The sequence below is a fragment of the Chrysemys picta genome, chromosome 12, assembly GCF_011386835.1.
Source record: "Chrysemys picta bellii isolate R12L10 chromosome 12, ASM1138683v2, whole genome shotgun sequence".
Classification (NCBI taxonomy): domain Eukaryota; kingdom Metazoa; phylum Chordata; order Testudines; family Emydidae; genus Chrysemys; species Chrysemys picta.
The window spans coordinates 56539230-56551037 of record NC_088802.1 but is presented as its reverse complement, the minus strand read 5'-3'; the positions used below and the strand labels follow the sequence as shown (position 1 = coordinate 56551037).

At 60.3% G+C, this 11808-nt stretch overlaps 1 protein-coding gene across 47 annotated transcripts in view; it reads right to left on the bottom strand.

The window, feature by feature from the left end:
- Nucleotides 1–3178: 3178 nt before the first annotated feature.
- The window catches only part of RBFOX3 (RNA binding fox-1 homolog 3), a 321786-nt gene continuing 313156 nt past the window's right edge, over nucleotides 3179–11808 (bottom strand). For 35 of the 47 annotated variants that reach the window (XM_042840926.2, XM_065562866.1, XM_005283027.5 and 32 more), the window contains 5 exons: nucleotides 11174–11306; nucleotides 9670–9709; nucleotides 8456–8514; nucleotides 7550–7628; nucleotides 3179–6288 (listed from right to left, as the gene is read on the bottom strand). In XM_042840926.2, the coding sequence (XP_042696860.1) occupies nucleotides 6244–6288; nucleotides 7550–7628; nucleotides 8456–8514; nucleotides 9670–9709; nucleotides 11174–11306 (356 nt within the window). In that variant the 3' untranslated portion in view covers nucleotides 3179–6243. The remainder of the gene's footprint in view (nucleotides 6289–7549; nucleotides 7629–8455; nucleotides 8515–9669; nucleotides 9710–11173; nucleotides 11307–11808) is intronic. The other 12 variants (XM_065562887.1, XM_065562874.1, XM_065562871.1 and 9 more) reach the window with 1 other exon arrangement.

The window sequence follows — 11808 nt, the reverse complement described above, 5'->3', positions numbered from 1 at the left end:
AGACTCTGATGCAATCTTCTCTTGATGCTGATCATCTATGGTGGCCTTTAACCTTAGTCTCATCTCAAGCTCTTTCCACCTTTGGAATGCTCTCTGGTGATTTGCTCCCTTCTCAGGGGATGCCAGACTTTTCCAGTCCTTTGTTCCTGTAGAACCCAATGGGGCTGGAACATTAGACTGGAAGAGTTTGCAACAAAAACAGTATGCAGCATTCTGGGTTTTTGACTATATAAACCATGGCCTCTCCACTTTGTCACCATTGGAGATTTCACGCCAGTAATGTGTTGGATGGAAACTTCTATTTTCATTGTCTTTGGGGAACATGAAGTTTTTCACTTGCTGTGGCCCATGCAGTACAAGGAAGTCCCTACTGCTCAAATGGGTCCACAGTCCTGGATCATCCAGACTTAAGGAACTAAATTCAGCAGCAGCTATTTCTTGTGCCTCCACCACACTCTTCTCTGATCTACACTTTTCTTCAGGAATCTGCATGGTTACATCCATTGGAGATGGAGATATGGATGCTGCAGTAGCTGCCAGGTCACCTGCACTCTGACTAACTGGAAGATCAGGCATCTCCTCACCACTCACACTCTCACTGGGGCCGGAAGGCTCAGCGTGAACATTTGTGTCTGTGTATCTCAGGAGAGCTCCTTCCTCCTTAGATAGAAAAGCTTCCTTTGCTTTCTTTCTTTTTCTGAATGCTGCCCCAGAGGGGCGTTTTCTTCTTTCACTAGGACTGCTGTTCTGTGCCAGCTAGAGTGGCTCTCAATAGTCACTTGAAGGGGACAAATAAGCAGGCTGGTAGCAGGGCCTGAGTGAGGGAAGATACCAGCGTCTTAAGGGCCTAACTGGCTCCTAGTACTTCAGCTGACTGCCTGTTCTCCTCAAGTGGGGTCAGGGAAGCAGCAGGAAACAGGAAGCTCCCTGAGAAGCTGGTGTGAATCAGTCCAGGCTCCTGGGGGTGCTGGAGAGGTACATAAGAGGCTCCTCCTCCTCCTCCTCCTCTCTCTCCCTGCAGCTCCTGCTGCTTTCTGTTATTCCCTCTCACCTTTTCTCCTGCCTGCCTGTTACGTCCCTTGTGCCCTCCGTCCTCCAGCCCAGCACTCCACCATCTCTGTGCAGCTAGAGCAGAGAGAATACATATGTACCAGCAGCCGACACAATTTTCTACACTCTGGGTCCTAGTGCCCCCCCCCCCCCAGTCTGGCACCTGAGGCAGCCACCTCCGATCGCCTCATGGTAAGGCCAGCCCTGCTGCTGGGGATAGCTATGGCTGCTGGCTGCATGGGCAGCACTGGGGGGGCCGTGGAGAACGGTTGTGTGCGGGCAGGGCTGCGCCTCGTCCTGAGCCGCTGTACACCACGTGCTGGGTCTGGTGTGGGGAGACAGCCAGCGCCCGTCCCCGGCTGGGGTCTAGCCCAGAGTCAGCCGCCGGCCCTGGGTTGTCTGCCCACGTGCAAGCTCCGTGGAACAGCTGGGTGCAGAAGTGGCTGCAGCAGCGAGCGCTCCCCGGCCCTGCTTGTTGCCCGGCAGCGGTTCTCCAGTGCTGAGTCCCTAGATACTTTGAGGAGAGGAAATTTATAGTGGTGACTATTTCCTCACAGGCCGGCGAAGAAGCAATTAGCAGGCAGGGGGGTAGCGGTGCTGCGGCTCCAGCTCCCTGCGGCCTGAGCTTACGTCCGGGAACGGCGCCTCGCCGGCCCCAGCTCCCTGCGGCCCCAGCTTACAGCCAGGAACGGCGCCTCGCCGGCCCCAGCTCCCTGCGGCCCCAGCTTACAGCCAGGAACGGCGCCTCGCCGGCCCCAGCTCCCTGCGGCCCCAGCTTACGGCCGGGAACGGCACCTCGCCGGCCCCAGCTCCCTGCGGCCCCAGCTTACGGCCGGGAACGGCACCTCGCCGGCCCCAGCTCCCTGCGGCCCCAGCTTACGGCCGGGAACGGCGCCTCGCCGGCCCCAGCTCCCTGCGGCCCCAGCTTACAGCCAGGAATGGCGCCTCGCCAGGAACATTAATTCGGTGGCATTGAAGCTGCTGCTGCGCTCAGTGGGGTTGCCCTGAGCTAAACCAGCTGACAGGTTGAACAACGCAGGGCTCGGCGTGGCGTGCTGGGGGTTTCAGTGGAAGGGAGCAATTCGCCGGCTGTTACCCTGGGAGGTTTTAGTTCTTTACGGCGCTTAGCTCTGCTTTACCCACCCTGTGCAGCCTAAGCTGTGCTGAGGGGCCTCCCTCCTGTGGTGCCCGAGCCTCACGCCCCACAGGCCTGCCCTGAGCACGTTCTTGCTGAAGCAGGAAGCCCTGTGGCTAGGAAGAGGCCGGCAGAGGCAATGGCTTGGTGCCCTGCCTGTTGGGGGCGTCCCAGCCCACCCCGCCAGTAGGCAGGGGTAAGGTGCTTACCCAGCTGTACTGTGCAGCGCCACCCGCAGAGCTGCCACAGGATCTCAGGCCTGGTGCATGGAGGTGCCCATGGGCAGAGTCGGCAGGCCAGTGTGGCACAGGTAGAGTTATCCCCTTGGGCACTAGCACATTGTGCATTTAGGCTGTGGGCTAGACATCCCAGGAACCCCCGTGTGCCAGTCACAGGTCAGCCTGGCCCTGAGCGGAGAGGGCAGCCTGCCTAATACCCCAAGCAGGGGTCACACAATTGCTGGCTGGGGAGGGGGCTCCTGGGGCTTAGATTCAAGGCAAGTCCAGCATAAAGCCGAGGAGGGTCTGTCCCACGCTCCTTCAGAACACCCCCCGGAGGAACAAGGCCGGAGGAATGCCAGGCTAACTAGCTACAAACAGTGCAGGGGCCTAGCTCTGGCAAATGTAAAGGGGCAGCCCCCAGAAAAGCCTGCTGGGAAAATCCCTGTCAGAGGGTGGGCGAGTGAGGCGTGGGGCTGGCTGGGGCACAGAGCCCCAGAGGGGCTCCAGGGTAGAGCTGGCAGCAGGTGCCTGCTGTGGGCAAATACACACCAGCAGGCTGCCAGGGTGCCCCTCGCCAGGAGCACGGTTTGTCCACTCCACCCCTTCCTGCAAGGCTCATCCTGCACTCCAGCTCCAGGCCAATGCCAGGCAGGGACACATCTGCAGAGCAGGCCTGGGGGGCAGATGGCTGGGCCCTGCCTCCCACTTCCAGCAGCCTTCACCCTGGGCTGTGCCCCGTCTATGCCCCCATTCAAAACCTGAGTCGTCCTGGTTGAAGAAAGAAATCTTTATTAATAATCTTAATAATAATAATCCTCATAATAATACTGTTTAGTAGAATGATCACACCTTTGAAGCATACAGAATGGGCGGGCGCCAGCCTGCGCTCTGGGGCTGGGGGGCTGCCAGGGCGGCGGCAGCACAGCACATGGAAGGAGCTTTGTACAGCGGAGCGGGGGGTGGCTGGGAAGGGGCTATGTACAACGGGAATAGAAAAGGAGGATCTCATGGCTGGAGCCTCAGGAGCGTATGCTGAATATAAAGTGAAGTTTCATGAGATGACAGAGCCATGTTGGGAGACCTGCTGGATCCAGCTGGCTCAGCCAGCCGCCTGCCTTCCCAGCAGCCGCGCAAACAGCTCCATGGCCCACCCTAACCTCGTGAGGCTGCTTGGGGGGGGGAGTGCCTCTCTGGCCTTTGGCACAACTGGACTGTGCCAGCTGTGGCATGGGGCAGGCGGTGGGTGAGCAGCTGAAAGAAGCTGGCAAGGACCTGGGTGCATCTGGTGCCCTGGCTAGCAGCGCACCCAGCCTTAGAGCCCAGCTGCCCCCACCTGTCACTGGTTCAGAGCTGGGCTATGCCAGGCAGGGACCTCCTGGCCAGAGCCAGCACTGTCCTCCCCTCCCATGCACTGCCCATAGTGACCCTCACCCCGATGGGCCTCTCCAATGCCTAGCCAGCATGGGACTGGGGCTTGGGCAGGCCTGGCTCTGAGCAGGGACCCTGCAGCCACCACTAAGGGGTGTGTGGTTGGCTCCCTGTCCCCCAGTGGTGATGGAGTGGCTGAGATGCAGCCACTGTGGGATCACATGGCCTCCTCGGGCTCCATGCTGGGGGGCAGGGGCTGATATGATCCCTGGTGCGCCATGTTGCGGCCCAGAGATGCAGCCCCTTCCCCACTCCGTCTGCCCTGGGTAGGTGTGGCGCAGGAAGCAGCTCCTGCTTGGCTTTAGCCCCATGGGGCTGGGGGAAGCCAGGAGCTCAGGGCACCGGGGTGATGAAAATGCAAGGGAGCGACAAACTCCAGTTAGCTAACATCCCTCTGAAACACAGCCCCTCTTCCCCTGCGACACCCAGCAGCCCAGGCAAAGGTCCCACCTCTGCTCAGAGAGCTGAGGCCTCACACACTCAACACACCGCTGGCCAGCAAGCGCAAAAGCATTGGAGCTCTGAAAACAAAAAGCAAGACTCCTACCCCTGAGGCCAAGTCCCCCAAACCTGTAGGAGGGCGTGGGCTGCTGTGGCGCTCTGCCCACGGCCCTGGCGTGGGAGGGCAGAAAGGAAGACGCGGTGCCCAGGCTGGGTGCCTGGGGCCTGCAGAGTCCTCGCTCCGAGGCTGTCCCAGCACTCCGCACTGCTCTCGCTCCCTCCCTGCCCTAGGCTGTGGAGGGGGAGGGGGACCCAAGTCTCCCAACATGGCTGCTGGCCGGGGCAGGGTTGGAGAGGGGCGGCTCTCTGCCAGCTGGCCGCGGCGCTGTCCGGTCGGTGTGTACTCTCCGTGACTCAGGCGGGTGCAGCGCCTCCTGCTGGACTTGCTTGCTCGGTGCATGTGTGTGGACAGTATGGGACTCGGTTGGTTGGTTGCCTCTTTGTTTTGTTTTTTGTTGCTTTGTTTTTAATTTGTTTTGCCCTTCCTGGTCCCAGAAGGAAGCAGCTGTGGTGTCACTACAACACAAACAGAGGCAGAACTTTCACTGGAGCCACCTGCAGCCACCTGGGGGCAGAGAGCAGCGCCCAGGGCCAGCCCAGCAGCAGGGCACGGGGCGCAGCCAGGCAGGCAGGGACGCTGGACTCCACCCCCGCCCCGGGGCCCAGCTCAGCCACGCATGGACTGCCAGTGCTGGGGGCCCCTCAGCAAACACCAGGGGGAAGTGGGGTGGGGCTGACACATTAGTTCCTTCCAAAGCGGCTCCAGGATTGTGTAGCGGGTCCTGTTGTCCCCCCAGAAATGCCCAGGCAGATGGACGAGTCCACCCCCTGGCTGGGCCTGCACCCCACAGGCTCTTCTCTCACGAGGCGGCCTTTGTCCTTGTCCCTCGCCTGGCCCACAGAGCAGTCTGGCTCGACTCCAGTCTCTCTCTCCCCCAAAGTGACTGAAGGGATGGGGGTGGCTGGGCCAGGGACGAAAAGCTAACCCTGGCTGGCATTCCATGGCCTGAAACACAGGCCACCCCTCCCCTGGATGTTATGATGATGATGTGCACCTGAGTAGAGGGGCTGCTGCTCCCCAGAGCCAGGCGCACATGGGGGGTTCCAAGACTTGGCCAGAGGCTGTGCAGAGGGATGGCGGGTGCTATTCCCCAGGGTAGTTTTGGGGTGGGGCCACACTCATTGCCCCCCAGTCTCAGCTATCCCTGCTAGTGCTAGCTACCCTGCATGCTCCGCCTTGCCCACAGCTCCTGAGACGGGCGGGGTTCCCGGCCCATTTTGCCAGGCAGCCCATTATCCTAAGGGACAAACCCTCCGCTCCTTTCCCTTGTGTGAGCAGCGCCCCGCCCGGGGCCCTGGCTGTGGTCAGGCGCCTGCACAAGAAGAACAAGCCCGGCCTAGCAGGAGCGGGCTTGCCTGCCGCAGAGATGCTGGAGGGAGCTGGGGCAGTGGAAGACTGTGCCAGGCTCAGGCGCGGCTCTGCGCAGGAAGGCAGCTCTCTTGGAACGCCCTGGCCTTTGGACTTCACGGGTTCCTGGCAGCGGGGGCAGAGGAGGGGGCTTAGCCTGGGCTCTCTCCCGGGGTTTGCTGCTGGTTGTAGGTCTAGGGAGAGCAGGACCCGCCCCAGCCCTGCAGCAGGGCAGTGGCCAGGCTGCCTGCTTTGCAACACAGTCAGTTCAGCCAGGGCAGGTCACAGACAGAGGTGGGTGAGCAAAGAGACATGAGACGCGGGACGAGAGCAGCTTGAGGTAAAGACCTATGGTTCTAGGTGCCACGCTGAGCCGGGCGGAGCCCTGGCCCCTGGCAGGGGCACCATGTTCTTCCGAGAGGCTCTGCCTTTGCTTAGTTTGGTTTGTTTGGTTTCTAGTGAGCAGTCAGTGTTAGTGTTGGGAGGGGCTGGGTGTCTTGCTAGTAGGGAGTGAAGCGGCTGTACCCTCCTCGGTATAGACTAGCCTGCAACATCAAAGATGAAAGAAAAGCCAATCAGTATTCGAGAGAGAGGCAAGGCCCATTTTCTTCCCTTTTTTAATGACATCATATCGTCCTGTCGGGCCCGGGAGGACAGGTGGGGCGGAGGCGCCGAGGGCTCCCAGGAGCTGCGCACGCTGCTCCCAGCACTGCCTGGGCTCTGGCCGTTCCCATCAGCTCCATTTGGGACAATGCGCTCTTTGGGCGCCAGCATGCAGGGTTCTTTCTGGCTGGGGTGGTAAGGGCTGAGTGGGAGAGAGGTTTCCTCTCAACCCGGCAGCCCCCCATACTCCTGGAGTAGGGCAGGCAGCCCCCAGGGCCGCCAATCCCTCCTGAGCCCACTGCTGCCTGGTTCCTCCAAGGGGCTGGCATCAGGCCCCTGCTCTAAGTGCTGTCTGGCTTCCCTCCCCTCTGCTCCACGGAGCGGGGGGACACTTCCTGCAGCCCTATCAGGGCCCCTCCATTCTCCACCTGGCTCCCCGCCCAGGACTGCGGCAGTGCTGCTCCCACTCTGCGCACGGTGCAGCTGCACGCCCAGCTCTTGGCCTGGAGGCCGCCTGAACTCCACACTCCTGCCCCGCTGAGTGCCACGCTTTGAGTGTGCAGAGGGGCACTGGCAGGACCCATCTTGACATGCGGCAGCTCAGGCCTTGGCCAGGGCATTAGGGAGGGTTAAAAAAAGGAAGAAAACGCCTGGTTGGCTTGGAGACCCTGCCCACAAACGGGACTTTTCATCTTTGATGCTGGTTGCAAAGCTAGCTAAACCACCCTGAACCGCGCTGTGTGGGACGGTGTCACGGCGGGTGCCAGGCTGCACAGACACACGTGTGCACATGCTTCCTGGCGGGTCGTCTCTCTGCATGCTGGATGTGAGTGTGCGGTAGGCACCAGGGCTGGGGGAGGGGTACAGACCTCCAGCTTCACCCCCCACCATACAGCATAGGTAGAAAGGAGTTACTGATCTCTATACCAGTGTAAGGTGGGTCAGGGGCTCCCGCAGGCTTGGGGGGGTATCATGGGTCTGTGTGTGTTGGGGGCTCCCTGGAGTGGGGGGGACAGGCTGTGTGGGGTCAGGCAGAGTCAAGTTTCTCCTGGGCTTTCCCACCACTGAAATGCTCCCCTGCTGCTCTCCGACAGTCAGACCATGGCAGGAACGTCCTGCTGCCCCCCCACCCCCCAGGCCCATGCAAATTCATTCCAGTCAAGCCATCCCACAGGGTGTGGTGCCCCCTCCCCCAGCTCTTACCATAGTGCCGATGCTGTACGTGGCGGCAGGGCCGATGGTGTGGTGGTACGGGTCCGCGGCTGTGTACACTCTGCCGTAGCTAGGAGCAAACACAGCGGGCGTTAGAAACCAGCGGTTCCCCCTCCCACCCATTCAGGTACCTCCCCTGCTGAACCCCATGTGGAGGCTGTGCCCAGGGGGCTGGGGGAGGCTGGCCGTTCTCTGGGCCATCTGAGGGGCCTATCCCATGGGGAGGGGGTTCTCTGGGCCCAGGGATTTGGCTGCAGGAGTGCTGCATTTATCTGATGCTTCTGCCAGCCATGCAGGAGGAGGCAGGGGCTCCACCCTGCAGGGGGCGGCCTCTAGGGCTGATCAGAGGTCTGTCGTGAGTCACTCCCCCGGCCCCATGGCGTTTCACCAGCCGTCCCTAGTGGGTGGCTGGTGTTGTGCAGCATGGAGAGACAGCTGGAGAATGCTCTAGGCCCTGGCGGCAGGCAGGGCAGAAGGGGGCTGTGGTCAGTCCCTAGGCCAGCTCTGCATCTCGACCCCATTCCCCTCCTGGGGAAACGCCGTGGGCAGTGAGGGAGGGACCAGCTGGAGTGCTGCAACAGGCACCTGGGGGATGCCCAGCTCCCAGCGGAGGGGGCCGTGGGCACTGGAGGTGGGTAACAGGAGCAGCTTGGTGAGGAGCAGGAGCCGCTGGCTGGATGTGGAGGGGGTGCTGGCTGCAATGAGATCAGTTCTGAGCATGTCCCTTTCTCGCCGTGTGCCCTCTCTGGGAACAGAGGTGACAAGCGACCAGGCTCTGTCCCCAGGCCTCTCTCTCCAGGGAGGCATGAAAGCTGCTGACAGGAGCTCAATGGGCTGGCGGGGAGCTAGGCCACAGTTGCCTCTGGCTGGGGCAAGGCTGGCAGAGGAGTGCCTCACCTGTCACTATATGCTGCCGCTGCCGCTGGCTGGGCGTATCTGTAGGCTGCGTAACCCCCCTGTGCCAGCAAGAAGAGACACGTCGTCAGGCAGGGAGAGGGCTCCGGGCAGGCCAGGTGGAGCCCAACCTTCCAGCAGACCCCTGAGGGAGCCTGCACAGCTGGGCACCCTACAAAGAGCTCCCCTCGGCTGTGGTGGGAGCTGCGGGACCCTGCTAGGAGCCGGGTGTCTGCACCATGAGGCAAATGCCAGGCCCATTAGCATTCCCAGGGGGCTTGCAAACACGTTATCCGGAAGCAATTAAATGTTACTTCCCTGATCGCTTTAATGAGGTGTCACGTTAGATAAATCCTTCAGCTGCCCGCCTAAGCCAGGGCCAATGGCTTTTAAATATGGAGGTTAAATGCTGGTGTGATGCACTGCGCTGATGCTGTCCGAGAGCATAAATCCAGCGCAGCGCTTGCCTGGCGAGGGGCCCCTGCTCAGGGCACAGCAGTCAGCACTGTGCCCCCTGCCCCTGCCCCATGCAGCCCCTGCCCCCTGCAGCGCTCCTACTGCAGCCCCTGCCCTGCTCCTACTGCAGCCCCTGTTCCCCTGCCCTGATCCTACTGCAGCCCCTGCCCTGTGCCTCTTTCAGCCCGTTCCCCTACCCTGCTCCTACTGCAGCCCCTGCCCTGTGCCTCTTTCAGCCCATTCCCCTGCCCTGCTCCTACTGCAACCCCTGCCCCCTACCCTGCTCCTAGAAGCCCGGCCTCCATGCAGGCACCTCTTTTATCCCCCCCATCTCTTCTCACTCTGGAAATCTTCTAATGGGACTTTAACTCTGGCAACACCAGCTTGTTTGGCATGTATTGTCTAGAGTATTGAGATCACAGTTCTCAGCTGGATCGTGGCTCATGAGACAGTCTATAACATTCTGCACATTTTCTGTGAAGTTCCTCACTTTGCAGAATACATGAAAATGGAGAGAAACGAAAACCATCATCAGAACTACAGCCTCATTCAGTGCCAAGCGGCGGGGAATGCCCAGCTGGTGTATTCCCAGCTGCTACCAGCAGGGGGAGATGCAGGGCAGAGTGCAGGCCCCAGGGCCATCCCTATGGCTTCTCAGCCCCCACCCTTGTGGTGGGATTCAATCCAGCCGGCCTCTGCTTCCTTTGGCATCAGCAAGGAAATGTGAAACATAACGTCCAGGAGGAGCGGGCAGCACTTACGTAAATTTCAGCGCCATAGAATCCATCCTGATAAACGACCCTGCAAACAGTCCAAAGAGACAGGCTGTGCGTCAGAGGGCAAGCCCGGAAGCTGCCAGCGCCATGTGGGTGGGGAGTGGCCAGGCTATCTGAAAGTGGGTTTATTGTTTCCTCGTGGGCCAGACCCGTCTCCCCATCCTGGCTCGCAGCTGGGTGTCTGACGACGCTCTGGAGTTCCTGGGCGGCAGTCTGGTCCCAGCCATGCTGAGATCAGTCTGGGTTGCTCCAGGCTGGCCAGGGTGTACCTGTAATTAGACCCGCACCTGCCAGTGTGGATGCTCAGGGCTGAAAGCAGGGAGAGGAGAGTGACACCCCACAAAGCCTGAGGAGGAACAAGTGCTCTTGAGGAAATGAGGTTGCAGCCACTTTCTCTGGGGGCTGCTCTGTGCTGTCCCAGCTGAAAATATGCAGGAGCCCATGGCAGAGGGTTGGTACCCAACTACAGAGAGAGGGTATAGAGCCTGCATGGAACTTGGAGGGAGGAGTGTGGAGTAGGCACAGGAAGTCAGTCTGCGTGCACATGGCTGGAATGCCTGCTGCAGTTACAGCATGTTTGCACATAGCTCTCTTAATGTAGAGCCAGTTTAGTTTTAGAAACCTGGAGTCTGTGACGCTGGCAGGCCAGGTGCCAGCTCTTGCCCAAGCTGCAGGCATTAGCAAAGAACTGACAACCTTGTTGCTGGAGACCAGACCAGGTCACCTGGATGTTGGCTTTGCTCAAAGTAGGTATTAGTATTTTAAGAATGTATTTAGTGTTTAGTCCCCAACTGATTTGGGCTAAGTGACAGGTCTCTTGGGACTGGAAGCAACCTGAATGTAGGGTGATAGGTGACCATTTATTACTAAGTCCAGTTTATCTTGGTGGCAAGATGTATAGGAGAATCTAAGGGGACTGTCGGTGACTCCACGGTGAGACTCTTACAGTGATCCAGGAGCTCACGTTTGTTTCTGGCTTGGTGAAATCTAGTGACAGAACCCACCGCCAGCTTGGGGTGTCTGTCCTCAGGCTGCCACTCACAGCTGTGAGCTGCTCCAGACACCTGGACAAAGTCCTCTCCTGTGATTACCCAATACCTGGGGCATGAAGGGGATAAACCCTCCCTCCTCAGGAGACACCACGAGATGGAAGGAGTCAAGGAGCCTTCAAAGAGCTCGACTGAACGGTGCCACCTCCGCTGAGCCGTACCCCACATGCTGGGTCTGCTTCTCCCACCCCAGGCTGCACATATGGGGTGCAGAGATCTGAACATAGAGACCCCAGCTCCATGGGAGCGTGTTGGGCCTCCCCAGCCATGCAGGGAAAACAGGCCCACAGCCTCTCAGTTCTCACTGAGCCACATGACATGCTGGGAAAAGCAGCGCCTCTCCTGCAAGTCCGTCTCCCAAGAAAGGGGGAAAACTGCTGCCTGCTCCAGAGCCCAGGGCCCCGCTGGTTCCAGGAAGCCTGGCTCCCTGGGATACTCACGCGCCGTAGGTGGGGATAGGTGGAGGCGGGGGTGCGGCGCGGAACGTGTTGTAGACAGCACGCCCCCGGCCCCTTAGGTGCGCCCCTCGGTATGCCACGGCAGTCCCCGTGGCTGGGTACGGGAACCCTGTTACTAAAGGCAAGAGAGAGACATGAGCATCCAAGAGCAGCTCTCTGGGTAGCGCCTGCCCACAGGGCACCCTGAGGGAGATGGAAGGGCCCCTCCTGCGCGGCGCTCGCCCACCTCAGCAGCACCCCCTGCTCCGAAGTAGGGACACCTGTGCCAGCGCAGGCCCAGCAGCTAGGAGCCTGGGCTTTCTCTGGCTGCACAACCACCACCCAGTCACAGCCAGCACAACCCCAGTGCCAGCAAAGGGAAGCAGGGAGCCATCCCTTTGCCCCACAGCAGAGGACCACACACGCAGGGTTACCCCGGCCCCTTGCTGCAGTCGTGAGCTGAGGGGCCCTCTGGGGAAGGTAGTGCCAGGAGCCCTCGCCTCTCTCAGGGCTAGAAGCAGGCAGGGAAGGGACAGGCTGGAGGCAGAGCTGAGAGCTGCTGGTGCAGGGGACTGCACCCTCCTTCACAGGGATTCTGCTCCCTGCCTCTGGTGGGGCAATTGTTCAAACAGCCCCTC